The sequence below is a fragment of the Oncorhynchus mykiss genome, chromosome 9 (genome assembly GCF_013265735.2).
Source record: "Oncorhynchus mykiss isolate Arlee chromosome 9, USDA_OmykA_1.1, whole genome shotgun sequence".
Classification (NCBI taxonomy): Eukaryota; Metazoa; Chordata; class Actinopteri; order Salmoniformes; family Salmonidae; genus Oncorhynchus; species Oncorhynchus mykiss.
In genome coordinates this window covers 29,353,675-29,381,671 of record NC_048573.1, presented here as the reverse complement: position 1 = coordinate 29,381,671, position 27,997 = coordinate 29,353,675, and the positions used below count along the sequence as shown (strand labels likewise).

Genomic DNA, 27,997 nt, shown 5'->3' with positions numbered 1-27,997 from the left:
GATATAGGTTTCATTACTTTATTTTAATGTAATGAGCATTGAAAAACAAAACTATGCTATGATGCTATGATTGATTAATGTCCCCTGATCTCAGAGACATTGACCGCATTGGGTAGGGTGAAATGTAAGAAAATCCTGAAATTAAACTGTAAATAAAAAATATGTAATCTGGGCACATACATTTGACAATGGGCACAAAATGGAACAAAATTGGGTCAGGTATCAAATAACAGGGCGAGACAAATACAAAATATAGCATGTGAACGCAATAATTAATTAAATCCATAAAAAATGTACACTAATTACATAAAAGAACAATTCAAACAAAGGTTCTTCAATGATCATTTTCACAATTAAAAACAAAAACAATAAAAACAATACTGAGACAAAAACAGTGTTGTAATGGCATATCTTATACACAAGTCATATCTTATGATAATATCTTGCATATTAAAAAATGAACATTAGAATATTAGTTTAAGCCTTATTAATTATGACTTAGATAATGAATTAACTGAGATCATTTTCTTGAGGAACCCGACACAGAGCAGCTTCTGATTAGCGTCTAATACAGGATTATTATTGCAAGGAGCGCTTCATGAAAATATAAAATGTTAAGACCCCACTGAACACTTATCAGAGTTTCCTTAACACATCAATGGTCACACTGTAGACAGCTACAACTACTTCCCACTGGGCACAGACGTAATCTCAATGCCTAGTTTTGATTTACATTTGGTTGAGTTGTCAACTAACGTGAAATCAACAAAAATGTCATTGGATTTAGGTTACAAAATGGGTGAAAAAAATACGACTCCCTTAGGTTGATGACTTTTTGCTAATCCAATCAGTTTACCACTTTGATTCAATGTCATCACATTGAATTGTTTTTGTTAAAATGACGTGGAAACAACATTGATTCAACCAGTTTTTAGCCAGTGGGTTCCCTCTCTCACACTGTCAACCCAATACAATACTGTTCCATGCAATCCAGCTTCCAATAGACTCATCAAGCTGGTCCCAAGCATTGGCATATATATCATCTTACTTAGAGGGCATAGCTTAAGGAGGTAAGATTTGCTTAGCTTATCTGAGGGCTATACTTACATACTGTATAATATATCTAATAATATGATACATGGTGATAACTATTTCTGTAGCGTGCATGCAGAGGGACATGCAGCTTTGACACAGTGAAAGGAATATGGTGGGATGGATATACAAGGTTTCAGGGGTCTTTTTTTTTGCCTTTTCATATTCCATATAAGGTGTGGTTGGCATCTCTGACTCTGACAGACGATCACTGGCGTTGGCATGGGAACAGCTTGACAGCACAGGCAATTGCTCAAGTCTCCTCCGGTGCGCGCGCACACACGTGTCACACACACACAACACGCAGGTCCTCAGATGACAGTGGCGAACAGGAAGATCTGAATGAGGGGCATGACCTTCAGAGTTGAAAGGTCGGCGAGGACGGCCTGCAGTAAGGGAGGTCGTCAAAGAGAACACACGTTCATTACCAACAGCAGACTCACACCAACCAACCAGTGGATGTAATAAAGTTCCACATGATGACGTTTTTACAGAAACTCTTTTTAGTGACAATTTTTCTGAAACACTATTGAGCTGCAGATTCCCCTTGTAGGCTTCATATAGGGTATATGCCATTCCCCCAGCCTGGCCTTTTGGGATTACATTTAGGGGCCCTATCATGTTTACAGAAAGGGTCTAATATTTCAGGCCCTCGGCACAGGCTCTAAAAATAAGGAGCCATGTTATGATACCTTCTCCAGTGGACCAGGTGGTGAATGAGCAAGCAAATACTGTGGCCCAGCATCTTAGCATCAGGTCAACCTGACGCCCGTGCGTCACACTGGATTAACTCTCTAGGAGGGGGGGGGGGGCAGAGACGGCTAGGGGAGGTTTACTATGGCTGTCAGTCAAATGCTCTGGGGGAGACAGTATAAAGGCTTTCTTAAGTGGGTACATGGACACGAGGCTGGGACTCATGTCAAAGGCATTTGGAATAATTGCATTAAGAGGGAAAATGGATGGCATCCAATGCCAAAGTTCATGGTGCAATGCTCTACCTAGGTGTCCTTTGTATGTTTTCGTGTAATCTGTACCTTTCCAGATTGTTTGACATTTAACAACACACACAGACACCCTGTGTACACCACAATAATGACCCTTGCACATTTCGGGTGTGAGCGTTTCGGGGGAAGTGGGGGCTAGTGGAGGGTAGGAGGGGCAGAGGGCTTGAAATGAGAGTAAGGGGCTATTTCAGTAACCAAGGGCCAGAGTGGAAGCCAGTGTGTGTGTGTGTGTGTGGGAGAAAGACGACCTGCCTGTGGCCTCGGTGAAAGGCACACTCACTTCAGCTGAGGTCAGTGATGTCACCTCCATCAGGTTCTCAGCCCGGAAGGCAAAGACGGCCGCTGCTAGGACTAGGGGGAGAGAGAAGGGAAAGTGGGGTCAATACCCACTATACAGTTTAGCATCAATGCAGCCGTAACACCATAACACACCTCTAAATATTAGTGAATTAGTTAATACTAGAATGCACGGTCACAAAGTTGATTGTATTGTTAACAATTTTTGTTTTTTTTTACATTGAGGAATAGTTTCACGTGAGTGCTGCTATACCTGCTACAATCTCCAGTGAGTCGTAACCCAGGATTCGGTCCCACAGAAGGAGGAGCTGGTCAGTAGAAAGGTACCCAGAAAACGCTCTCACCATCCACTTAAAGGCAATACGCAAGCTGAGGGTATGTTCAACAGTTGAATAGTGTCACATCATTCTTTCATGTATCATCATTGGAGCCCAAATGTACAACATACATTTTCCTTTTTATACCTGCATGAAAGATAATCATACATATTCTATTCATACATATTCAACGCCATATCAATTTCAAAAGTAATGTATTTGCAATATTTTTCCACTAGATGGTGGTATATGCTTGAACTAATGCCGTGTGTGTGTGTGTGTGTGTGTGTGTGTGTGATTTTAGGTGACCAGAAGTCCTCACAAGGATAGTAAAACAAGTAAAATTTAGACAAGTGGGAACATTTTGACGTACTCCACAAGGAAAAAGGCTATTTTAGGGTCAGGGGTAATAATTAGGGTTACAGTGCCTTGCGAAAGTATTCGGCCCCCTTGAACTTTGCGACCTTTTGCCACATTTCAGGCTTCAAACATAAAAATATAAAACTGTATTTTTTTGTGAAGAATCAACAACAAGTGGGACACAATCATGAAGTGGAACGACATTTATTGGATATTTCAAACTTTTTTAACAAATCAAAAACTGAAAAATTGGGCGTGCAAAATTATTCAGCCCCTTTACTTTCAGTGCAGCAAACTCTCTCCAGAAGTTCAGTGAGGATCTCTGAATGATCCAATGTTGACCTAAATGACTAATGATGATAAATACAATCCACCTGTGTGTAATCAAGTCTCCGTATAAATGCACCTGCACTGTGGTAGTCTCAGAGGTCCGTTAAAAGCGCAGAGAGCATCATGAAGAACAAGGAACACACCAGGCAGGTCCGAGATACTGTTGTGAAGAAGTTTAAAGCCGGATTTGGATACAAAAAGATTTCCCAAGCTTTAAACATCCCAAGGAGCACTGTGCAAGCGATAATATTGAAATGGAAGGAGTATCAGACCACTGCAAATCTACCAAGACCTGGCCGTCCCTCTAAACTTTCAGCTCATACAAGGAGAAGACTGATCAGAGATGCAGCCAAGAGGCCCATGATCACTCTGGATGAACTGCAGAGATCTACAGCTGAGGTGGGAGACTCTGTCCATAGGACAACAATCAGTCGTATATTGCACAAATCTGGCCTTTATGGAAGAGTGGCAAGAAGAAAGCCATTTCTTAAAGATATCCATAAAAAGTGTCGTTTAAAGTTTGCCACAAGCCACCTGGGAGACACACCAAACATGTGGAAGAAGGTGCTCTGGTCAGATGAAACCAAAATTGAACTTTTTGGCAACAATGCAAAACGTTATGTTTGGCGTAAAAGCAACACAGCTCATCACACTGAACACCATCCCCACTGTCAAACATGGTGGTGGCAGCATCATGGTTTGGGCCTGCTTTTCTTCAGCAGGGACAGGGAAGATGGTTAAAATTGATGGGAAGATGGATGGAGCCAAATACAGGACCATTCTGGAAGAAAACCTGATGGAGTCTGCAAAAGACCTGAGACTGGGACAGAGATTTGTCTTCCAACAAGACAATGATCCAAAACATAAAACAAAATCTACAATGGAATGGTTCAAAAATAAACATATCCAGGTGTTAGAATGGCCAAGTCAAAGTCCAGACCTGAATCCAATCGAGAATCTGTGGAAAGAACTGAAAACTGCTGTTCACAAATGCTCTCCATCCAACCTCACTGAGCTCGAGCTGTTTTGCAAGGAGGAATGGGAAAAAATTTCAGTCTCTCGATGTGCAAAACTGATAGAGACATACCCCAAGCGACTTACAGCTGTAATCGCAGCAAAAGGTTGCGCTACAAAGTATTAACTTAAGGGGGCTGAATAATTTTGCACGCCCAATTTTTCAGTTTTTGATTTGTTAAAAAAGTTTGAAATATCCAATAAATGTCGTTCCACTTCATGATTGTGTCCCACTTGTTGTTGATTCTTCACAAAAAAATACAGTTTTATATCTTTATGTTTGAAGCCTGAAATGTGGCAAAAGGTCGCAAAGTTCAAGGGGGCCGAATACTTTCGCAAGGCACTGTATGTTAGGGGTTAAGGAAAACAGGATTTTGAATGGGAATCAATAGTTTGGTCCCCACAAGGATAGTAAAACAAACGTGTGTGTGTGTGTGTGTGATTTTAGGTGACCAGAAGTCCTCACAAGGATAGTAAAACAAGTAAAATTTGGACAAGTGGGAACATTTTGACGTACTCCATAAGGAAAAAGGCTATTTTAGGGTCAAGGGTTATAATTAGGGTTATGTTAGGCGTTAAGGAAAACAGGATTTAGAATGGGAATCAATAGTTTGGTCCCCACAAGGATAGTAAAACAAACGTGTGTGTGTGTGTGTGCTTGTATTACTATCCTTTTGGGTATTGTAAATTCCCAAAAGTCCCCGCAAGGATAAAACAAGGAAAATTCTCCCTCGTGGGGACATTTCCCACATACCCAGGTGGATAAAGAATATTTTAAGCTTAGCGGTTAGGTTTAAGGTTATGGTTAGAATTAGGGTTATGGTTAGAATTAGGAGTTAGGGAAAATAGGATTTTGAATGGAAATCAATTTTAGGTCCCCACAACGATAGGAAAACATATGGTGTGTGTGTATAGACGTGTTTAACTATTCTTGTGGGGACCAGAAGTCTATTTCTAGGGGGTTTAGTGTTAAGGTTAGAATTAGTGTTAGAATTACGTTAAGGGTTAGTGTTAGTAGCTAGGGTTAGGTTTAGGGTTAGGTTTTTGGGTAAGGGTAAGAGCATGGGTTAGGGTTAGGTTTAGGTTTAGGCTTAGGGGTTAAGGGAAAATAGGACTTGAATGGGACTCAATTGCCCCCCCCCCACCCCCCCACAAGGTTAGCTGTACAAGACTGTGTGTGTGTGTGTGTGTGTGTGTGTGTACTCACGGCTGAGCGCCTATCTCCCGTAGATGGTAGAATAGCTGGGGGAGATGGGTCTGTAGCAGCCTCTCAAACTGTAGGCACAGAGACACTATACCCTATGGAATAACATACGTAATGTGAATACACACACATACAGTACACACACATATTGAACACACACACACACTCATATCAATGCAAAATACTTTTATGAACACAAACACACATGAAAATACATAGCTATACATAGAAACACAAATATGAGCAGAGAACAGACAGAAAACACACTCTCTCCCCTCTCTCGCTCCCTCTCCTTATTCTCTCTCTGTGTTAAACTTACAGAGGTGGAGGAAGAGACAGAGTGCAGCCTGAAGAAGTAGCGTACGTACATCTCCCTAAACACACTGTACAGCTTGGAGGGCTCGTTGTACAGGAAGCACAGAGGGGCCACTGGAGGACACAGACACACAGTAACACCTCAGAATTCAATATTTTATTTAAAAAATATATATTTAACGAGGCAAGTCAGTTAAGAACAAATTCTTACTTACAATGATGGCCTACCCCAGCCAAACCCTAATCCGGACGACACTAGGCCAATTGCGCCGCCCTATGGGACTCCCAATTACGGCCAGTTGAGATACAGCCTGGAATCGAACCAGGTTCTGTAGTGACGCCTCTAGCACTGAGATGCAGTACTTTAGACTGTTGCGCCACTCAGGAGCCCATACAATGGGTGTCCAGATTTTTTTTTAAAGGGTCTATTTCATGATCACAATTTTAGCTGGTACTATGATACAGAAGGTAGAAACCGTACTTACCATACATTGAAAAACCATGGAATGGGATGACACCTATACGGAAGAGAAATTGAGAATAGTCCATCAATGATTGCGCACAAGCATAAAGGGCTACTTATATCAAATCAAATCAAATTTTATTTGTCACATACACATGGTTAGCAGATGTTAATGCGAGTGTAGCGAAATGCTTGTGTGTGTGTTAGTAAGTGAATTTGGGGTTAAGGACTATTCTCACCATTTGGAGGATACACCACAGCAAACTCCTCAACTCCCACCTTGCCTGCAGGTAACCAACCATGACATCAACACCTTGTATGGTATTTCCCTTAAAGAACACGTGTGATGATTGTCAATTAGATTAGATAAGGGTAGAATGGCTCACCTTGAATGTAGGATTTGGGAGGAGTGGCACTGTTGTAGCTGAAGTGCTCCAAGACCGCAGTGTCTCGAGAGAAACATAGCAGGACCTATGACAACAGACACACACAAGTGCATGCACGCACACACACACACACACACACACACACACACACACGGGCAAATTAATCTGTGCTTAAATTACGCTCAATCTCACTCCACACTGCCCTTACCCACCTGGACAAAAGGAACACTTATGTGAGAATGCAGCTCAGCGTTCAACAGCATAGTACCCCCAAAGCTCATCACTAAACTAAGGACCCAGGGACTAAACACCTCCCTCTGCAACTGGATCCTAGACTTCCTGAGGGCCGCCCCCAGGTGGTAAGGGTAGGCAACAACACATCTGCCACGCTGATCCTCAACACAGGAGCCCCTCAGGGGTGAGTGCTTAGTCCCCTCCTGTACTCCCTGTTCACCCACGACTGCATGACCAAGCACGACTCCAACACCATCATTGAGTTTGCTGACGAGACAACAGTGGTAGGCCTGATCACCGACAATGATGAGACGGCCTATAGCGAGGTCAGAGACGCCAGGACAACAACCTCTCCATCAATGTGAGCAAGATAAAGGAGCTGATCGTGGACTAGAGTTTCAAGTTCCTTGGTGTCCACATCACCAATGAACTATCATAGTCCAACCACACCAAGACAGTTATGAAGAGGGCAACACCTTTTCCCCCTTCGGAGACTGAATAGATTTGGCATGGGTCCACAGATCCTCAATAAGTTCTACAACTTCACCATCGAGAGCATCATGACCAGTTGCATCACCGGTTGGTATGGCAACTGCTCGACATCTGACCGTAAGGCGCTAAAGAGGGTAGTGCATACGGCCCAGTACATCACTGGGGCCAAGCTTCCTGACATCCAGGACCTCACTAGCTTTAAGCACCAGCTGTCAGAGCAGCGCACAGATTACTGCACCTGTACATAGCCCATCTATAATTTAGCCCAAACAACTACCTGTCCCCCTACTGTATTTAATTATTTATTTAGCTCCTTTGCACCCCATTATTTCTATCTCTACTTTGTACATTCTTCCACTGCAAATCTACCATTCTAGTGTTTTACTTGCTATATTGTATTTACTTCGCCACCATGGCCTTTTTTTTGCCTTTACCTCCCTTATCTCACCTCATTTGCTCACATTGTATATAGACTTATTTTCCTACTGTATTATTGACTGTATGTTTGTTTTACTCCATGTGTAACTGTGTTGTTGTATGTGTCAAACTGCTTTGCTTTGTCTTGGCCAAGTCGCAATTGTAAATGAGAACTTGTTCTCAACTTGGTTAAATAAAGGTGAAATAAAAATATACCAGGTGGTGTCAGACAAAGACCCCCAAAATGTGATGGTAATCTCATCTTCTCTTCTGATTGGGAATACATTTCAATGACTCTGCCCCACTTGTGTGGCATTATCTTCAGGAAATGATATGGCCCCTCAATCAACTGAATTATGTTTTAATCAACTGATTTCATTGGTTAAGGTCATTGCGTCACAGCAGATGGGGACTGTGTATTGAAGTGCAGAGCTGGGGTCAATTCCACAGACGTCAGTTCAATGTCTAGTTTTGATTTACATTTGGTTGAGTTTTCAACTAATGTGAATTCAAGGTGAAATCAACTAAAAATATCACCATGTGATTGGATTTAGGGTAAAAGTTGGGTGAAAAAACAATGCCTTTACGCTGATTACTTTGTGCAAATCCAATCAGTTTTCCACGTTGGTGCAACGTCATCACATTGATTTGTTTGGTTGAAATGACGTGCAAACAATGCTGATTTGACCCGTTTTTGCCCAGTGGGGTGAATCGGGCATGGGATTTTCCCCAGAGGAGTGCAGTTTAACTCTTGAACGGATTGGACTTAAAGACATGCTCCAGAACTTTGACTACTAAGTATTTTTTAAACCTCTCGCTTTGGGCTGGATGTGTCAATGTGTAGTTCATACATGCATAATCTATAAGCAGAATTACTGGTTTACCTCAATTAGCCACGAAATCCCTAGTTGGAAAACAACTTTTTCTGGAAGTTGTGCTGTGCCATTTGCCCTACATTTTCCCCCACATGGGCCAGCCCCCTAGTAATTTGGGTTCCATCCAATGAGCTTCAGCCCCTCGCCACTTGAATGACAGGTACCAACATGCACACACAGCAGAGCGAGAGAGAGAGAGCAATGACGTGGGGAACAAAGTGCCTAGTGGAAGTCTACACACCCTTGCACAGTCTTCATATTTTGTTGCCTCAAATCTAAAGAGGAATTCAATTCAATTTTTGAAAAAGTTATAGAACATTTTCCAAATATTATTTTTTCCCCCGAAGATAATAGTTGGTAGAAGCAGCTTTGGCAGCCATTACATCTGTGAATGATTTTGAATTATATTCTACCAACTTTGCACAACACTTAGGGCCACAAATGTCCATTGTTTTTGTCAAAATGGCTCAAGCTCAGTATATTTAGTTGGGAATCATTGATCGACAGCAATATTCAAACCTCGTCTCTGATTATCAAGCAAATTTAAGTCAGGACTGAGACTACACCACTCAGGAACACTAAACACTTCTTGGAAATCAATTCTGGTGTGTCTTTGGCATAAAATTGTTTTAATTGTCTTGTTGAAAAACAAAACTATCCCAGGGTTAGGTTTTCCTTTAACTTTTTACCTGGGCTTTGCTCCTTTCATATTTCTTTTGATCCTGACAAACTCCCAAGTCTCTGCCAATGACAAGCAGACACATAACATTATGCTGCCACCACAATACTGGAAAGTACAGAGGTTTTCCGTCTGTTCTGTGTAATATTGGATTTGACCCAAATCTGTGGTTTAATTTAGGTAATTTGGAGTATTACTTATTACTTACTGATTTGGAGTAGATTCTTTTTTATACAGGCATCCTTCTTTTCACTTTGTCATACAGGCCAGTAATGTGGAGTGAATGCAATGTTGTTGATCCTTTTGTATTTTCAAATATTGTGGTGGCAGCATCATGTTATGGATAAGCTTGTCATCGGCAGGGTCTGAGGGAGTTTGTTAGGATCAAAAGAAATAGCCCAGGTAAAATGTTAAAGGAAAACCCGACTCAGTCTTCTGAAAACTGAATTATTTTTCCACGAGGCAATTACACAAATTGTAAGTAAATTTGATATCAGTATTTTAACACCCACAATGTTAAATGTAACACTTTCTTGGAAATGATATGTGACCCACTGAAATAGTATTAAACTAACACTTTTCAAAGTGTTCACAAACTAACACCCCTAGAGTGTTGGTCCCTAACACCATGTGTGTGGCAAATTCCAACTTAAATTAACACTTTATTAGAGTTGATGCTGTTATCCTTTTTGTGTTAGGAATAACACATGTAGTGTAACAGTATTTTAGGGGTTTTAACATTGTAGGTTGTAAAGCCTTATTTGCATATTTCCCACCATGCCTTTCAAGTGAATGCGAGAGATACCCACCCATGACTGTGTTTGTTAGTGATAGACATGTGTGTTGCATGCAATAACTCCTGGTCTTGAAGCCTTCACCAAGTGACTGCCAAGTGCATATGTTTGAATTCAAAGTAAACCCTTTAAGACCTTATATTATACATTTAATAAGGACTTTAGTTATCCTCTACATTGTGGTCTGAAAATCTTGTCTGGTGGGCCACATCAGACCTGCAATTCACAATAAGCTGGTTTGTGAAGTGATTAGTGATTCCAATCAGAGCTAGAGGGAGGAAATCCAACAATTGTAATATTTTATCACCCAAAACCTACATTCAGAATGACTGCTATGGTGAAGGACTTGACAAACAAGACTACCTAAACCATCTAAACTGGAACAACCACCTCAGTAATGGGTGCTTGCTTGGGCCAGGAAACATAAGCAATGGACATTAGACCGGTGGAAATTGGTCCTTTGGTCTGATGAATCAAAATGTGAGATTTTTGGATCCAACTGCCGTGTCTTTGTAAGATGCAGAGTTGGTGAACGGATGATCTCCACATGTGTGGTTACCACCGTGAAGCATGGATGTGGTGGTGTGATGGTGCTTTGCTGGTGACACCGTCTGTGATTTATTTTGAATTCAAGGCACACTTAACCAGCATGGCTACCACAGCATTTTTCAGAGATACGTCATCCCATATGGTTTGCACTTAGTCCCACTATCATTTGTTTTTCAACAGGACAATGACTCAACACACCTTCAGGCTGTGTAAGGGCTATTTGACCAAGAAGGAGAGTGATGGAGTGCTGCTTCAGATGACCTGGCCTCCACAAATCACCCGACCTCAACCAACTTGAGATGGTTTGGGTTGAGTTGGACCGCAGAGTGAAAGAAAAGCAGCCAACAAGTGCTCAGCATATGTGGGAACTCCTTCAAGACTGTTGGAAAAGTATTCCAGGTGAAGCTGGAATCTGGAATCATCAAGGCAAAAGAGTGGCTCCTTTGAAGAATCTCAAATGTAAAATATGTTTTGATTTGTTTAACACTTTTTTAGTTACTACATGATTCCATATGTGTTATTTCATAGTTTTGATGTCTTCGCTATTATTCTACAATGTAGAAAAATGTCAAAATAAAGAAAAACCCTTGAATGAGTTGGTGTGTCCAAACTTTTGACTGGTACCCTATATACTGTATATCATTCATGCAATTTCAATGTTGTTTGAGTTTCCTTGTGTACCACCAACTTTGCTTGGTCATCTGTCACTATAGTGTTGTCTGATGCAAGTATTGGTGGACATATGAATGAGCACTTGAATGAGCACTTGAATGAGCACTTGCTCCAAGTATTTTGGTTGAAAGGGGTATTCAAAACCATGATAGGGGAGCCTGCAACACTGCATCCAAGTTGCTTGACAAAGATGTTTCAAAGAGCTGTCAGTCAAGGCGAGCTCATTAATATAATTTCCCCACCCAATCAGCCTGTCTTTTCAAACTTCATGGTAGTTAGCCATGAGAGAAAAAGTATTTTCAGAATGGCTGTTTTCAGAATGACTGAATGTGCAAGGGGTGTGTTGACTTTCACTAGCGACTGTGTCTGCACATACAATATGTAACGTACTAGGCAATTTTTGGGGACCCCTTTTGGCTTGTTAGCACAATATTCAGAACTAGTGGCTAAAAAGTATTCAGAATTACCAGAGAATCTCTTTACAATGGAACTGAGCCCAGTCTCTGATGCACTCTCTCTTTTTTATATTTGCGATTATAGATTAGTCTCTCTCAACCTAAACCTGAGCCGTATATTGAGAGAATTCTACGACTGCATAGCGAGTTCAGGAACAGTCCATATTGATGATTTGTCAGTGCCAAGCGGGTAAGCCACCTGTTGTGCCACCACCATTCACTAAACCGCTCCCAGCATTCAGCTAAATAGTTACTATCTTTCACTTAAACACGTAAACAAATAAACCGGCAAAGCCAGACTGGAGAAATTCATCTGTCACTATAGTGTTGTCTGATGCAAGTATTGGTGGACATATGAATGAGCACTTGAATGAGCACTTGAATGAGCACTTGCTCCAAGTATTTTGGTTGAAAGGGGTATTCAAAACCATGATAGGGGAGCCTCTATATTATATACACTCTTAGGGAAAAAGGGTACTAAGTAGAACCATACAGGGTTCTTCAGTTTGTACACATAGGAGAACCCTTTTTAGTGCTGGGTGGAACCCTTAGCAGAGGGTTCTATAAAGAACCCTCTACGTTGGGTTCTTCAAAGAACTCCCTGTATATGGTTCTACCTAGGACCCTCTATGAAGGTGTATGCCTAGAACCCTCTATGAAGGGTTCTACCAATAACCATTTTATCATCTAAAGGTTCTTCCAAGAACCCTCTATGAACGGGTAGAATCCACCAGCCTTATTAGCCTTTAAAATGTATTTATTTATGACAATACATTACATATATTATGCCTTTCTTTGAGGACCTAGTTATACCCTAACAGAGGAGTTAGGAATCTTATATCAGGCCTACAAGTCACAATATGCTTGCTTGCAAAGTGATATGTAATTCCTATTGGAGTCCAGCCAGAGTTAGAATATCCAACAAGTGGAACTGTTAATCACCCACAACCTGCATGCAGAACGACTGCCAGGGTAGAAAAGATTGAATAGAGACTACCTCAATCATCTAAACTGGAACAACCATCTCAGTAACGGGTGCAATAAATCCAATTACTAACAGATTGGATTAGTTTAGAAAAATGTATGCTATTTATCTTTGTGTAGCATAACCTTTCTCAACCAATCAATGTACATGCAAAAACACAGATGTTAAAGTAAAACAAACAATTCTGAAAATCTCCCTGCAATAGAGCATGCTGAGAAACATCATATATGGTTCTATGTAGAACCGTTCTTGCCTTCCAAAGAATCCTTCTTGCCTCCCAAAGAATCAGTAAAGAACCCTTCCTTCCAAAAATGGTTCTTAGGTTGTTAAAGGTTCTAGGTAGAACACTTTGACTTACAAAGAACCCTCGTCTTCCAAAAAGGGTTCTTCTGATCAAAACGGTTCTTGGTAGAACCCTATCCCTCTGCAAATAACCGTTGTGGAACCCTTTTTTTTTTTAAAGAGCGTATAATTGTGTGTGTAACTATATCTGTTAGAATGGAATATTGTGTATGTAGGAGTGAGAGTAGTTTAGTCTAGTGGTATTCTATACAGTCTGGGGTCCGTGTCATTTTGACCACCATTATCTCCCCTCTGTGTACACGCTCTAACCTAACACAACCTACATAGATAACACTCAGTCTTCTGTATATATGTATGCATTAATGTCTAGTGTTAAAAGGACAGGCTAATAGAACGGAAGGAGACTGCTGAGTAGATGCTTGAGTGAGAGAGAGAGTGAGAGAGAGAGTGAGAGAGAGAGTGAGAGAGAGAGAGAGAGAGAGAGAGAGAGAGAGGCAGAGAGAAAGAAAGAGAGTGAAAGAGAGATGGAGATGGAAAGAGAGAAATGGATGAGGGGAAAATGAGTCACACTCACCTGATACAGGAAATCTTCAAACACAAAGTAGTAGTCATCATTACTCGCAGTCAGTTTCACATCCTGGAGAAAACAAAGTGGGGATAATTGACAGCAAAACAAAGATATAAGAAATAAATACCTGACACATCACTACTAGTTTGTAAAGAACATAGCAGGCGGGAAAATAAACCAAAACCAAGGTTCTCAACAACCACACGTGTTTGCATGTGCTGTGGTGTTAGTGTTTCCCTGCTTGTATTGGCACGCCAAAGCCTACCTTGTAGATGAGGTTATCCACCAGCAGGTCATGGTGTATGACTCCAGCCTTCAGCTGCTCATAATGCATCACATCCTGTCCAACAAAACATCAGTCAGTCAATTACAAATAACATCAAGCTAAAAGATACAACCTCCACAGTACGTACAAATAATATGGGACAATCATTTATTCAAATGATTGACCATTCAATCCAATCCAGAAAGTGGGCCTAAACTAAAGAAACTAAAGACCGCAGCATTCATTCGGTTTGCCCTCCTTCTACTACAGTAATCTATTTGAATTGAAGTACTACTACTATCTGATGTCCTTAAACCACCTTGTGTATTTTGTCAAATTTATGTGCTCGTTGACATTGACATGACCATGATTTAGTCAGACGAAGAGGCAAGGTTAATGTTATGGGAAGTACTTCAACACTTCACACCACATAGTTAACATCAGAATGTCTCCGGTCTGATAAAACCTATCATAAAAGAACAAAGTTACAGAGGACAGGGAGGAAAAGAGGAATAAAACCAAAACTCTGACAGACTTCAAGCACTTTGGCAATCAGAGACTGGTGGGGAGAAAAAGAGAGATGAAGTTCAAGCTGCTTGTCCATGTCAAGAGGTAGGGCTTCCCAGACATATTCAAAACACCCAAAATGGATATCGTCAATTTGAGACATTAAAATTCCCTTTAAAACGTTAAAGGGGCAATCTACGATTGCTCCATACAGTGCCTTCGGAAAGTATTCAGACCCCTGGACGTTTTCCACATTTTGTTACGTTACAGCCTTATTCTAAAATGTATACAAATATTTTTCCCTCAGCAATCTACACACAATACCCCATAATGACGAAGCGAAAACAGTTTACACATTTTTTCAAATGTTTTAAAAATAAAAAAACAGAAATACCTTATTTACATAAGCATTCAGATCTTTTGCTACGAGACTCGAAATTGAGCTCCGGTGCATTCTGTTTCCATTGATCATCCTTGAGAAGTTTCTACAACTTGATTGGAGTCCACCTGTTGCAAATTCAATTGATTGGACATTATTTGGAAAAGCACACACAATCTTGTCTTTATTAGGTCCCACAGTTGACAGTGCATGTCAGAGCAAAAACCAAGCCGAGGTCGAAGGAATTGTCCGTTGAGCTCCGAGGCAGGATTGTGTCGAGGCACAGGTCTGGGGAAGGGTACCACTCTGACAGAGCTCTAGAGTTCCTCTATGGAGATGGGAGAACCTTCCAGAAGGACAACCATCTCTGCAGCACTTCACCAATCAGGTCATTATGGTAGAGTGGCCAGACGGAGGCCACTCCTCAGTAAAAAGCACATGACAGCCCACTTGCAGTTTGGCACCTAAAGACTCTCAGACCATGAGAAACAAGATTCTCTGGTCTGATGTAACCAATATTGAACTCTTTGGCCTGAATGCCAAGCGTCACGTCTAGAAGAAACCTGGCACCATCTCTTCGGTGAAGCATGGTGGTGGCAGCATCATGCTGTGGGGATGTTTTTCAGGAGCAGGTACTAAGAGACTAGTCAGGATTGAGGGAAAGATGAACAGAGCAAAGCACAGAGAGTTCCTTGATGAAAACCTGCTACAGAGCGTTCAAGACCTCAGACTGGGGCGAAGGTTCACCTTTCAACAGGACAACAACCCTAAGCACACAGCCAAGACAACGCTTTGGGACAAGTCTCTGAATGTCCTTGAGTGACCCAGCCAGAGCCCGGACTTGAACCCGATCGAACATCTCTGGAGAGACCTGAAAATAGCTGTGCAGCAACGTTCCTCATCCAAGCTGACAGAGCTTGAGTGGATCTGCAGAGAAGAATGGGAGAAACTCCCCAAATACAGGTTTCCTAAGCTTGTAGCATCACACCCAAGAAGACTCAATGCTGTAATCGCTGCCAACGGTGCTTTAACAAAGTACTGAATAAAAGGGTCTGAATACTTATGTAAATGTGATATATATATATTTTTTTGTATTTGATAAATGAGCAAACATTTCTAAAAACCTGTTTGTGCTTTGTCATTATGGGGTATTGTGTGTAGATGGATGAGGAAAAAATCCACTTTACTACATTTTATAACAAGGCTGTAACGTAACAAAATGTGGAAAAAGTCAAGGGGTCTAAATACTTTCCGAAGACACTTCAAATGTTTTGACTTTTAACTTAATGACATACACTCATTGATTCTTGAAGAATATAACTTATAAAAGCCTCCTTAGCTTAGTTCAACTGTCGTAACCCACCAGAACCTAAAATATAAGCTGGTTTTATTACAATGTTTGTAAAACAATGTAATTGTAAACAAAAACTGTATAGCCTCAAGACATTGATAATTTTGATATCATGGATGGTCAGTACTTGCATCAACAGCTCTTCTTATGAACTGCATGTAAGCACTATCTGTGTTGCCCTTGCCAACCCCCATTGTCCCACCTCTGAGAAGCAGAGGTTATGTTGTGATCATGTAGGTCTGATAACTGATTTGTTAATTTTACAGTAATGCGATTAGTCACAAACTCAGATTTTGAATCCAAACAACTCAGATGATATAAAAGGGTCTTAGATTATATCTCTCTCTTTCTTTCTTTCTTTCTCCCTCTCTCCCTCCCTCCCTCCCGTGGTGAGAATCTCTCTCTCTCTCAATTCAATGTGCTGTATTGGCATGGGAAACATGTGTTCACATTGCCAAAGCAAGTGAAATAGATGATAAACTCTCTCAATTCAATTCAATTCAAGGGGCTTTATTGGCATGGGAAACATGTGTTCACATTGCCAAAGCAAGGGAAGTAGATCTCTCTCTCATTAGCTATGGGCCATGCCTTGAGCAGTGCCTTGTAGTGCTTGTTAATGCTTCATGACTCCATTAATAAGTTATTAAATAATACTTGCTTTGATATTCGCTCCGCGTGACCATTCCTTGATCTCAGTCAGCTAAATGCATAATACTTGATTGCACTTGGTTTAACTATAGTCTCTTGCACATTGATATTTATCTGGAGTCGGACATTTCCTTTAATGGGATAATCGCTTAGTCTTATTATGGGTCGCTTGTGAGGTAGTTATAATATCATATGTATCAAATATTACCACAGTAACAAGTGATCAGGGTAAGATGTCATACATTTTATAGAACTAGAAGACGACACAGGACGTATAAGGGATACCCAAATCCATGTATTGTTTAAATGAATCAGACCCTTTTATTTGAAAACAGCCCCAAGCAGTGTTTGTGTTGACTGAGGCTCTCAATCACAAACGAAAATAAGATTTGAATGAATATCGAACTTAAACTTGTCATTCACATGAACTTTCCTCCCTGTCCTATGGATGAGAAGGCGAGTACTGTATCTCCACAACAATACTTTCGGATTGACGTTTCAACCCTTGAGAATTCAACTTAACTGCTTTGCCGTGCTTTGACTTACAGTACCTTGAGGGCATTGTGTACACAACTGCTTCTGTGCCACAGGGCAGCTGTAAGTGGCTGTACATAAGGAGTCTATGCCATACATAGTGGGTGAGGAATGGCCGCCCACCACCTCTGTTCATCTCCCCGGGGGAAGCCCTGTCTCCTGGGTGAGGCCCTTAAAGGCCTCCGCCCATCTATTAGCCTGTCTGCGCTGGAGAGCCCTTACCCTTATTAACATGAGGGATTGTGGGATGCGGGCTACGTCATAGGAGAGTTGATGGGTGGTGGGTGACGGTGGTTATCTGGGACATAGTGGACATGTTCTGTTTAAAAGGATGGTGGTGATTGGTTAATACAACCTGGAGGTCATCCTTGAAGATGTTTAGGTTATACTGCAATAACATAAATCTCTGTGCATTTACACAATATCCTGAGTGTCCTGATATGTCATACAATACCACCATGTCATATACGCTAGAGCTAGTGGCACACAGATTACGGATAGTGGACAGTCCTCTCTCCTGTCCTGAACGCAACTCTGTTTGTCCTACAGTCGAACCTGGTGAAGGTAATGCTCTACAGACCTCCGCTGGATCCCTGTAACTCTCCTAGGGGGATCAATCTTCCCACGGCAGGGGCATTGTTTAATCGGCCCGCGACGAGGCGGGGGTCCGTTCCCTGGGTTATACAAATGCGGAGAGGCACGGCCATTTGCCACACAGGGAGCAGGCCCTCTTGTTTGAGCTAACTTTGCTAAATCGCAACCAGTTTGATTACGTTGGCGGTCACAGTGCCCTGGGATGAGTTACGGCAGGATGGCATAAACACGAGCGCCACTAATTTATAGCCCGAGGATCGTCTCCAGCTGCATGAACCTGTACTAAGAACCAGGCATTCAGTCTATAAAATACGTATCTACATGTAAAATAAGTGAATTCCTTGAGGACAATGTCTAATGCCTATGGAAAGATGATATTTTTTGCTAGATTTGACGGTTCAATCAACTGTAATGCTTGCTAAATCTAATCGCATTCAACCTCTCTTTATTGGAAAACTTATTTGAAGCTACGCAGGTGGTAACACCCATAGATACTCATAAATATAAATTAGGATAAACATACGTGCCCCCACACTAACATACAGCCAACGTAGGTAAATATGATAGTCAACACAGGTAAATATGACCCGAGTTTCCTTTCTAACAAAAAGACTCCTTAACAGTTCCTCTCTTCCAGTGTGAATGATGGAGATAGGTCATGTCAACCATTAACACTGGAGAGGGTTCAGAGAGGGAAAGAAAAGGTTCAGGAAGAGGTGAGCAACTTCAAGCCCTAGAAAAAAATAAATGGGCCTTGGGAACCGCAACGGCTGTGTGTGCCTGGCAGTTTCATAACAAACACAGGCAGAAAACCCAGAGTAGCAGGTTCAACACCATGGTCTTTAACATTAACCTAATGATACATTCATCTACAAAAGATCGGTAACCACTTAACCAGGCAGCGTAGTGTGTGTCTGTGTGTGCATTACCTCAGGCTCATTGGTGGAGTTGAGGATGAGGGCCCAGAGGTCAGCTCGTAGGCCAGTGGGACAGCCCTGTCTACTGTACTGCTGGGCTGCTGCACTGTCTTGCTCATTTACCACTGGAACGACACACAGAGGACACACTCATAACACAACAATATAATAGCAGTGGTTACATTGTAGCACAACCGAGAGAGATCTCCTTTGTGTACATTTAAATACTTGAATTTACAATGAAAATAAATATATCACACGCCACTGACTCACACCACAGTAAACATACCAGGACCATAGCGAAATGTCTCACTGTCATTATAGCAACACGACTTTCCCCTTCTGTTGAACACACAATTAAAACAAACAGACTGCAAACGATCAGACCAGACCCTATCTGAATCTGAACCTTCCATCTTGCTCCTTCCACTCCGACAGGTCCCAAACACACATGGCCCTTGACTCCACTTACTCCAGGTGTCGGAGAGCCAATAACACACTCCAACATAAACATTCTGCCCTCTTGTTCCTCTTTAAATCGGCATTTAGAGTGCTATCCTCACTTGGTCCACTGTCCCCTTGGCCATCGGGGTGTTAAAACACATTCCTACCCATGTAGAACACATTGTGAGGGCACTAAGGAGACGTACACAAAATTAGTCCTTGTATTATTGTGTGTGTCCCCCGGGCCAGGCCTGGACTCTGATTCAGCCCTATAAGAGGCGTCCCCGCTAATGTTTACATTAGGCTCAGCATACAGGGACAGGGTAGAGTGCAAAAGTGTAAGGGAGACTAGGCCACTTGAGAGGGTGAAGGAGAGGATTAGTTATGACAGGAGCTACCTATAGGGGTTTCCTATGGGAGGGGGTGAGAGGTGCGTGTGTGGTCTTGTTCTTCTATCCTCGTCGAGACCTGAAATCTCCCAAAGTCCCCAAAGGATAGTATAACAAGGAAAATTATATTTAAATCTTGAGTGAAGGTTAGGGTTAAGGTAAGGGTTAGGGAAAGTAAGATTTTGAATGGAAATCCATAGAACAACAAGTGTGTGTGTGTGTGTGTGTTAGGGCTGGGCGGTAAACCGTATGTGACTATATACTGGTATTGATGCGCGGGCAGTATAACACTATTACAACGTTTGGCTTTTTAAATGTGGTACACCACTCCGTTTTTATAGTTTACTCCGCTACTTGAGTCATCTCTCTCCCCACCCCTTCTTGTCACTCAAGGAGCGCAGTTGTTGTTGCTCGACCACTATCATTTGCCAACCGTTCACTCTTGACTTCAATCTTCATGGACAATGCAGCAGATACAATATGTTGATGACAACGATTACGATTTCCACTTTGCTTCTTAATATAAAGCCAAAAGCATTCGATAATTGCAATATTAGTCTGTGTATCTTACTGTCTGCAAACAGCAAGTTTGTATTTTCTTACCAAGATGTGGCTAAACTAAATTGTGTTAGCCGCTAATGCTAATTGCTAGTTAGCTGGCCAGCTAATAAAAAAAAAATATATATGTAACCTTTATTGAGAGAAAACATTTAATGTAACCAAAGAGTATAGGGTCCCACTCCCCTGAGAAACACTGACCAAAACTTTGGTTTCTACCCTGTCACAATAACACCTCCATAGAGATTCTAATTCCTAATTCTATGAACGCCTCCCTGGCTTTTTCATTCGTTGTCATGTCAAACAACACTGTATTCAAAGTGTCCACGATTACATTCTAACTATAGAATAATATTATTATTATTATTATTTTCCCATGATTCTATCTATACTGAAGAAAAATATAAATACAGCTTGCAACAATTTCTAATATTTTACTGAGTTACAGTTCATATGAGGAAATCAGTCAATTGAAATGAATTAATTAGGCCCTAATCTATTTCACCTGACCGGGAATACAGATATGCATCTGTTGGTCACAGATACCTTAAAAGAAATGGGCCTCACAACGGGCCTCTGGATCTCTTCACAGTATATCTATGCATTAAAATTGCCATTGATAAAATGCAATAGTGTTCATTGTCCGTAGCTTATGCCTGCTCATACAATAACCCCACCGTCACCATGGGGCACTCTGTTCACAACGTTGACATCAGCAAACCGCTTGCCCATATGACGCCATATACGTGGTCTGCGGTTGTGAGGCTGGTTGGACGCACTGAAATCACTTAAAATGTACAGTATGTTTTGCCGCCCTACGGTCATGCACAACTCATATTTAGAACTTTTATATTATTCCAAAACATAAAATTGAAAAATATTGTGATATATTTGGGCCATATCGCCCAGCCCTAGTGTGTGTGTGTGTGTGTGCGCATGAGTGCATGCAGTACCAAATGTCCCACTTTAATGTCAGGAAGACATATTCCAGAGAGGACCAACTGGCTATGATACAAAAAGAGAGATACACACTATTAAATAAATAGGATCTCAAATGAACCAGCCATCTATCTATTATCTTACCTTTCTTCCCGATGCGAGTATGCTCGCTTTCAAACAAATCTGCCCGGCGATATGAAAAAGAGGGACAACAAAAATATATCAGTTGTCAGCCTGAAGTGGATCCGTTTCCAGAACGGACTACTGTATCAGTTGGATTTACAAACAAAAGGCTATGAAAACAATGATATTTACATCCTTCTTAGACACACAGATATTGTCTGAGAGATGCCAGACGGCCGAATGGCATGAGAAACATTTACACAAACTGATAAGATATCAACTGAAATGTTCTTTATTCATCCCGATTTATTTCTGTATTTGCTAGGTAAACATGTTTTTCTCTGATGATTCTGAATGATTTTACTGTAGACCTAGAAGTTCTTCCAACTTGATGTGGAAGAGGAATTACCGCTAAATGATCCATTATTCTCCATTTCAAAGCTTTGTTTATAGGCCGGAAAGTATGAGTATTTTTATCAGGACACAGAACGCAAGCTCAGTGCATATTAATCGAGTTTTACCTGGGGGTACGTGTGTATGGTCGTCAATACCCAGCTGCCCCGTGGTCAGGCTCAACTCTGAATAGGCCTCTCTCTGAGGGGACAAAACATACAAACCGCAGTAAACACCGTTGAATCGTCAATAAACACAAATCATCTGGGATTTACTATGAGTAGGTTACACACACGCAGACAAACAGTTCCTGTTCTCCTAAAGAGCTGTCAAACTCATTCCATGGAGGGCCAAGTATCTGACCGGTTTTTGGGTTTACCTTTCAATTAAGACATAGACAACCAGGGGAGGGGAGTTCCTTACTAATTAGTGAACTAATGTCATCCATCAAGTACAAGGGAGGAGCGAAAACCCGCAGACACACTGCCCTCCGTGGAATGTGTTTGACACGTGCCCTGAAGTATAAATGTGTAAACACACACCCAGTGTTTCGACACACACAGATGGGTCAGGTCAAGTGTTTCTCCTACCACCTGTGGAGCGACACACAGACACAGACAGACACGCACGCACACCACAGACAAACACACAGTATTTCCCCTACCATCTGAGGTATGTCTCTGTCGTGGAGGGGCACCTGGATGAGGCCCCAGTGACTCTTTGCGCTGGCCTCCTCACTGCTGTCATGGTTTGGGTTCCGTAGGCTGATCAGCACCTGGGAATCATGGGAAATGGAGTAACTTGGAGTATTAAGTCGTCGATCAGAACATATTGATTGAGATGAAGTCCATTTACCTCCAGAAAGTCTTTGGGAGCATAGACAGGCCTGAAACGACTTAGATCTGTACAAAAGGACAAAGTCAAAGGAGCATTAAAGTTTAAGTTGCTAATAAAAATATTGTAGTTATAACATAGATATAACAATGTGATTACAACATAGCACAGATGCTGGGTGGATAATATCCATTCAATGGTCATTAAAGTTAACCTGATGATGCAACCATCCATAGTAAGTGTTGGCAAATTAGACATTCATTTTTGGTCATCTCCAATGGAGAAAAATGGTATAATGTCTTCGCTGGAAAGAGAATTCCCAGCAAAGTCAGGCAGTTAGAAGTTTTCATCGTCAGTCTAAGTCAAATGCATGGTCAGTCAATAAAGAGAGCATGTTAAGGTTGGAAGGGGAGTTCCACTCGCTATCGGAGCGAGGCAAGGCCCAGGAGTCTGGTTATCCTCTGGATTCACAAGGCCTGCTGTTTATGCCAAGGCCCGGCACACACTTGTAAATGTTACCATACCCCATTCTCAGATAGCATTGTTAGGAGACTGTTGTTACACGGAGTACTGTGCACAAGCAGAGTTAACTTAAGGTAATGCAAGAGGTATATAAGTATAAATGGCACATGCACACGCGCACGCACAAACACACACACACACAGCCTTAATTACAATGGCATGGGTTACATCCTCCTGCAATGTTAAAATAACCCCAGTTAATCCACACTTATAAACAGTATCATCAACATGGAGTTTGAAGGTAAAGACCTGGTTCGTCTGTCCCCATCTCGTTCCACTTGTTGGTCAACTCCTTCTGTTCCACAGCTGGCCTCTACAAAACGGAAAATTAAGAATTGTCAATAAAGTAGTTTGTTAATAGACTGAAGACATTAACACAAATATATACTGACACACAGGGCCCTCTGCGAATATTCTTGAAGACCTCATCTTAGGTTGAGTACCCTTTTACATGCTGTCATAAACTACTTTACACGGTTTACCTTACGAGCCAAGGGTACACCCAGCTCTGTGCACATGCTGTTCAGGCTTTTGAGGATACGCTTCTCCCAGTTTACCTGTGGGGGAAGACACACACAAGCTTAGACACACGCACACACACATAAGTGCGCGCACACACACACAAACAGTTAACTTAACGACATTACAAAGACAACTCTGAGCATAGTTTTTCCTGAAGCTTCGGTGGTGGGCGCGGCAGTGGGCGTGGCAGGGGCGTGGCAGGGGGCGTGGTGGGCATTTTATAGGTCCCCATCTTGGCGATGTAGATATATTTGTGCATTTCAAAGCCAATTTCCTGCAAATTTACGAATGTTTCCATGGAGCTGAGAGAATTCTTTGGAATATTAAAGCTAATTCCCTGCAATTCTACACATTTTTGCCATGCAGCTGAGAGGACATTTTTTTTTTTTTTACACTGTTAGGCAGCCCACCCAAGAATTGTAAGAATCCCTTCTTCACTAAAACATATCTGCTTAACTAAAGCATATCTTCTACAGTAAGTCACCAGACAAATCTGAGAGACAGAACCACAAAAGAGATGATGAAATGGAGTGATGAAGAAAGGAAGAGAAGGAGAGATGGATGGCGAGAGGAAGCAACAGACCCACCTGGGCCTTGCGCATGTACGCCAGAGGCTCCTTGGCGTGCTCTGGGGGAGCTGCAGGGTGGCTGGGGAGCGGCTGACTAGAGAGAGAAAGAGTGAGTAGGAGAGATAGAAAGTGAAAGAGAGAGAGAGGGGGGGGGGGGGAGGGAAAAGAGAGAGGGGGAAAAAGGAAAGAGAAAGTGAGAATGAATAAGACTAATTTCTTCAAAAAAATGCATGACAAACAACCCGTAAAGGCAGTAGGATCCTCTACTATAAGCAACATATTTTATTTTTTATTTATGCAATCAAACTGGGGGGAAAAGAACAATCGACTAAGACAAACTGAAGGCTATCGCTCTAGTTGAAGGAGAAGGTCTAGGTTCCGCCACCAGATCCACCTCCTGCCTTTGTCCATCATTCAACCTAAACAAATGACTCTGGCCGTCTGGAGGACAAAAACAGGATCGAGCCCATTTCAGACAGCCCTTGTGTTATACAATGGCTTGCGAAAGCATTCACCCCCCTTGGCATTATTTTTATTTGGTTGCCTTACTTAAATTTAGCACATCTAGCCACTGGGATTTTTTTCCCAATCTTCAAGGCAAAACTGCTCCAGCTCCTTCAAGTTGGATGGGTTCTGCTGGTGTACAGAAATATTTAAGTCATATCACAGATTCTCAATTGGATTGAGGTCTGGGCTTTGACAAGGCCATTCCAAGACATTTAAATGTTTCCCCTTAACCACTCAAGTGTTTCTTTAGAAGTATGCTTAGGGTCATTGTCCTGCTGGAAGGTGAACCTCCGTCCCAGTCTCAAATCTCTGGAAGACAAACAGGTTTCCCTCAAGAATTTCCCTGTATTTAGCACCATCCATCATTCCTTCAATTCTGACCAGTGTCCCAGTCCCTGCCGATGAAAAACAAAAAAGCAACATTTTAGTCTCATCTAACCAGAGTACCTTCTTCCATATGTTTGGAGAGTCTCCCACATGCCTTTTGGTAAACACCAAACGTGTTTGCTTATTTTTTTCTTTAAGCAATGGATTTTTTTGTGGCCACTCTTCTATAAAGCCCAGCTCTGTGGACTGTACGGCTTAAAGAAGTCCTATGGACAGATACTCCAATATCCGCTGTGGAGCTTTGCAGCTCCTTCAGGGTTATCTTTGGTCTCTTTGTTGCCTCTGATTAATGCCCTACTTGCCTGGTCTGTGAGTTTTGGTGGGCGTTCCTCTCTTGTCAGGTTTGTTGTGGTGCCATATTCTTTCCATTTTTTAATAATGGATTTAATGGTGCTCTGTGGGATGTTCAAAGTTTTGTATATGTTTTTTAACCCAAACCCGATCTGTACTTCTCCACAACTTTGTCCCTGACCTGTTTGGAGAGCTCCTTGGTCTTCATGGTGCCACTTACTTAGTGGTGTTGCAAACCCTGGGGCCTTCCAGAACAGGTGTGTATATATACTGAGATCATGTGACAGATCATGTGACACTTAAATATAGTCCACCTGGGTGCAACTAATTAACTAACTAATTATGTGACTTCTGGAGGTAATTGGATGCACCAGATCTTATTTAGGTGCTTCATAGCAAAGGGGGTGAATACATATGCGCACACCACTTTTCCGTTAATTTTTTAGAAACATGTTATTTTTTTCATTTCACTTCACCAATTTGGACTATTTTGTGTAAGTCCATTACATGAAATCCAAATAAAAATCAACTTAAATGATAAGTTGTAATGCAACAAAATAGTAAAAAAAACGCCATGGGGGATGAATACTTTTGCAAGGCACTGTAAAACACTCATCTTTATCTAAACACGTCACCTCAACGAGGACATACACAGATGATTCATGTTCAAGAGAGGAAGGCATAATTCAACTCTTTACGTTGTAGTGCGAAACTGGACAGCCTCAAGTTCAGGCAGCTGGATCGTGAATTTTGTTTTCATCTCACGGCAGTAAGACACCATGGTACTCTTAAGTGACTTAAGGTGACTCGGGCTTACATTTGCTCAAACTGAATAACAACTCACGATTTGATCATACAAACAGAGAAGCTGAAAAAGTGCTGTCTGTTTAAAAATAAAATGTTAGCAATGCAAGGAACATGCGTCTGTCTGTCCATATCTAATACAAACACAGTAGGTCTAGACAGACAAACAAAACAGAAGAATAAAAGCCTGAGACCTCCTGGCATTGGATGATGGTTGGAGCGTTGGTGCCAGTTTTGGGATCTGGTCTGGAGTGTGGTTCTTGGCCAAGACTAAAGCCCCAAATCACTTTTACTGGAGTCTGTTTTAAACGAGCATTGGCTGAACATTTCAGGTGATTCACTCTCATAAATGTTATATAAAAACAGTTAGAACCAAACTTCAGTAAGGGAACACACCATTAGACACCCCCCCCCCCCCCCCCCCCCCCCCCCCCCCGCCTGGTCTCTCTCAATCTCTCTCTCTGTCTATCTGTGTGCCCATGTACATGTTATGCATTTGATATGCTTATACAAAATACATTTTGTTTCTTGAAAAAAAAAACACTTACACGTGCAACTCTCTGTATACTGCATTCTGTAGCTTTCTCTCCCAACCTGCAACACAAAATAAAAGGTATTAATTTGCAACATGACATGCATGATATTCAATGTAGGTCCAGTCCATGACATCTAGCTAGCTATTACCCACACAAATATTTGTTCTGCATCAGGCGCTGCTTACCTGATGCTTTGAGAAAATTACGAACGTCCTCTTTTAGAGATTCTAATTGTATCTCGGGTCTATGCAAACACTCCTAAATAGAATAAGAAAATAGTTAAGCATATTCTCTAAGTAGCTAGATATGTTGGTATGTCAAGCAGTTAGTTACTGGTCGTAAAATCAATAGTATTGCTAGATAAGGCAACTATTTGTATAGCCTTGGCAGCTGTAAAATCTCACAGCAGCAGACAGGGAGGACAACATTCGTTGTTGCACAAGCCTTTCGGTCAATGCCTTCGGTTCTGCAGAGCAGCTAGCTAGCTACTCACTTTGGCCTGTCTCTCTATTTGAGAGTGTAAATGGGTTGCTTTCAGTCGCTGGACAATTTGCGCAATTGTCAGTGATAACTCCGTTCCCTCATCCATCATTTTCAATGCTCGTTTTGGTTTATCTACACTACGATAAGGCAATTAGACTTTTAGAATCCATTTGGTATCCGGTGATGCAGCCTTTGGCCTCTGCAGTGGTTACTTAGCAACTACGGACTATGGATGTAGAGGAAACAAAAAATACGCAAAATTAGTTCCTAGCTTGATAGTTATTTATTGCATTTTCAGTGTGCTCATTGTGAATAGCCTGCAAGCTCTATCTCTCTTTCTTGATGAAAAATCCATAATATAGGCTATGTTCTTTGCATAAACAAATATAAGATATTGTTTGGAGTCAGATTGTCTAGATTATCTATGTATTTGTAGTGCTGTATCCAACAACATCGGATCATCAATCGCATTACATAGCCTATAAAAGTCAGAAAGGTCATTTGAGTAAGCCAGGCCTGTAATAAGACTTGCTTGCTATGACTTTGCTAGGACTTTGTCACCTGCATTCAAAGGTAAAGAAAACAGTTTAAAAGGTTATTGGTGCCTATATAGGCTACCATGGCTGAGGGTTAAATTTGGGAGGGGCATTTTTGGAATATGATAGGCCTGTGTTTGGCTTGACAATGACAATGGAG

General features: G+C 41.6%; 1 protein-coding gene across 1 annotated transcript; it reads right to left on the bottom strand.

Moving 5' to 3' along the window:
* Window positions 1-2: 2 nt before the first annotated feature.
* Window positions 3-27,556, bottom strand: tbc1d19 (TBC1 domain family, member 19). Its single transcript, XM_036987795.1, has 21 exons — window positions 27,312-27,556; window positions 27,004-27,076; window positions 26,831-26,876; window positions 24,312-24,387; window positions 23,685-23,759; window positions 23,452-23,515; window positions 22,702-22,748; window positions 22,511-22,621; window positions 21,975-22,047; window positions 21,475-21,513; window positions 19,013-19,125; window positions 14,071-14,145; window positions 13,812-13,874; window positions 6,783-6,867; window positions 6,636-6,680; window positions 6,419-6,451; window positions 5,938-6,047; window positions 5,622-5,713; window positions 2,647-2,762; window positions 2,377-2,447; window positions 3-1,478 (listed from the first exon to the last, which is right to left on the bottom strand). Exons 1-21 carry the CDS (start codon window positions 27,408-27,410, stop codon window positions 1,404-1,406), a joined length of 1,581 nt encoding a protein of 526 aa, XP_036843690.1. The 5' UTR covers window positions 27,411-27,556; the 3' UTR covers window positions 3-1,403.
* Window positions 27,557-27,997: the final 441 nt, after the last annotated feature.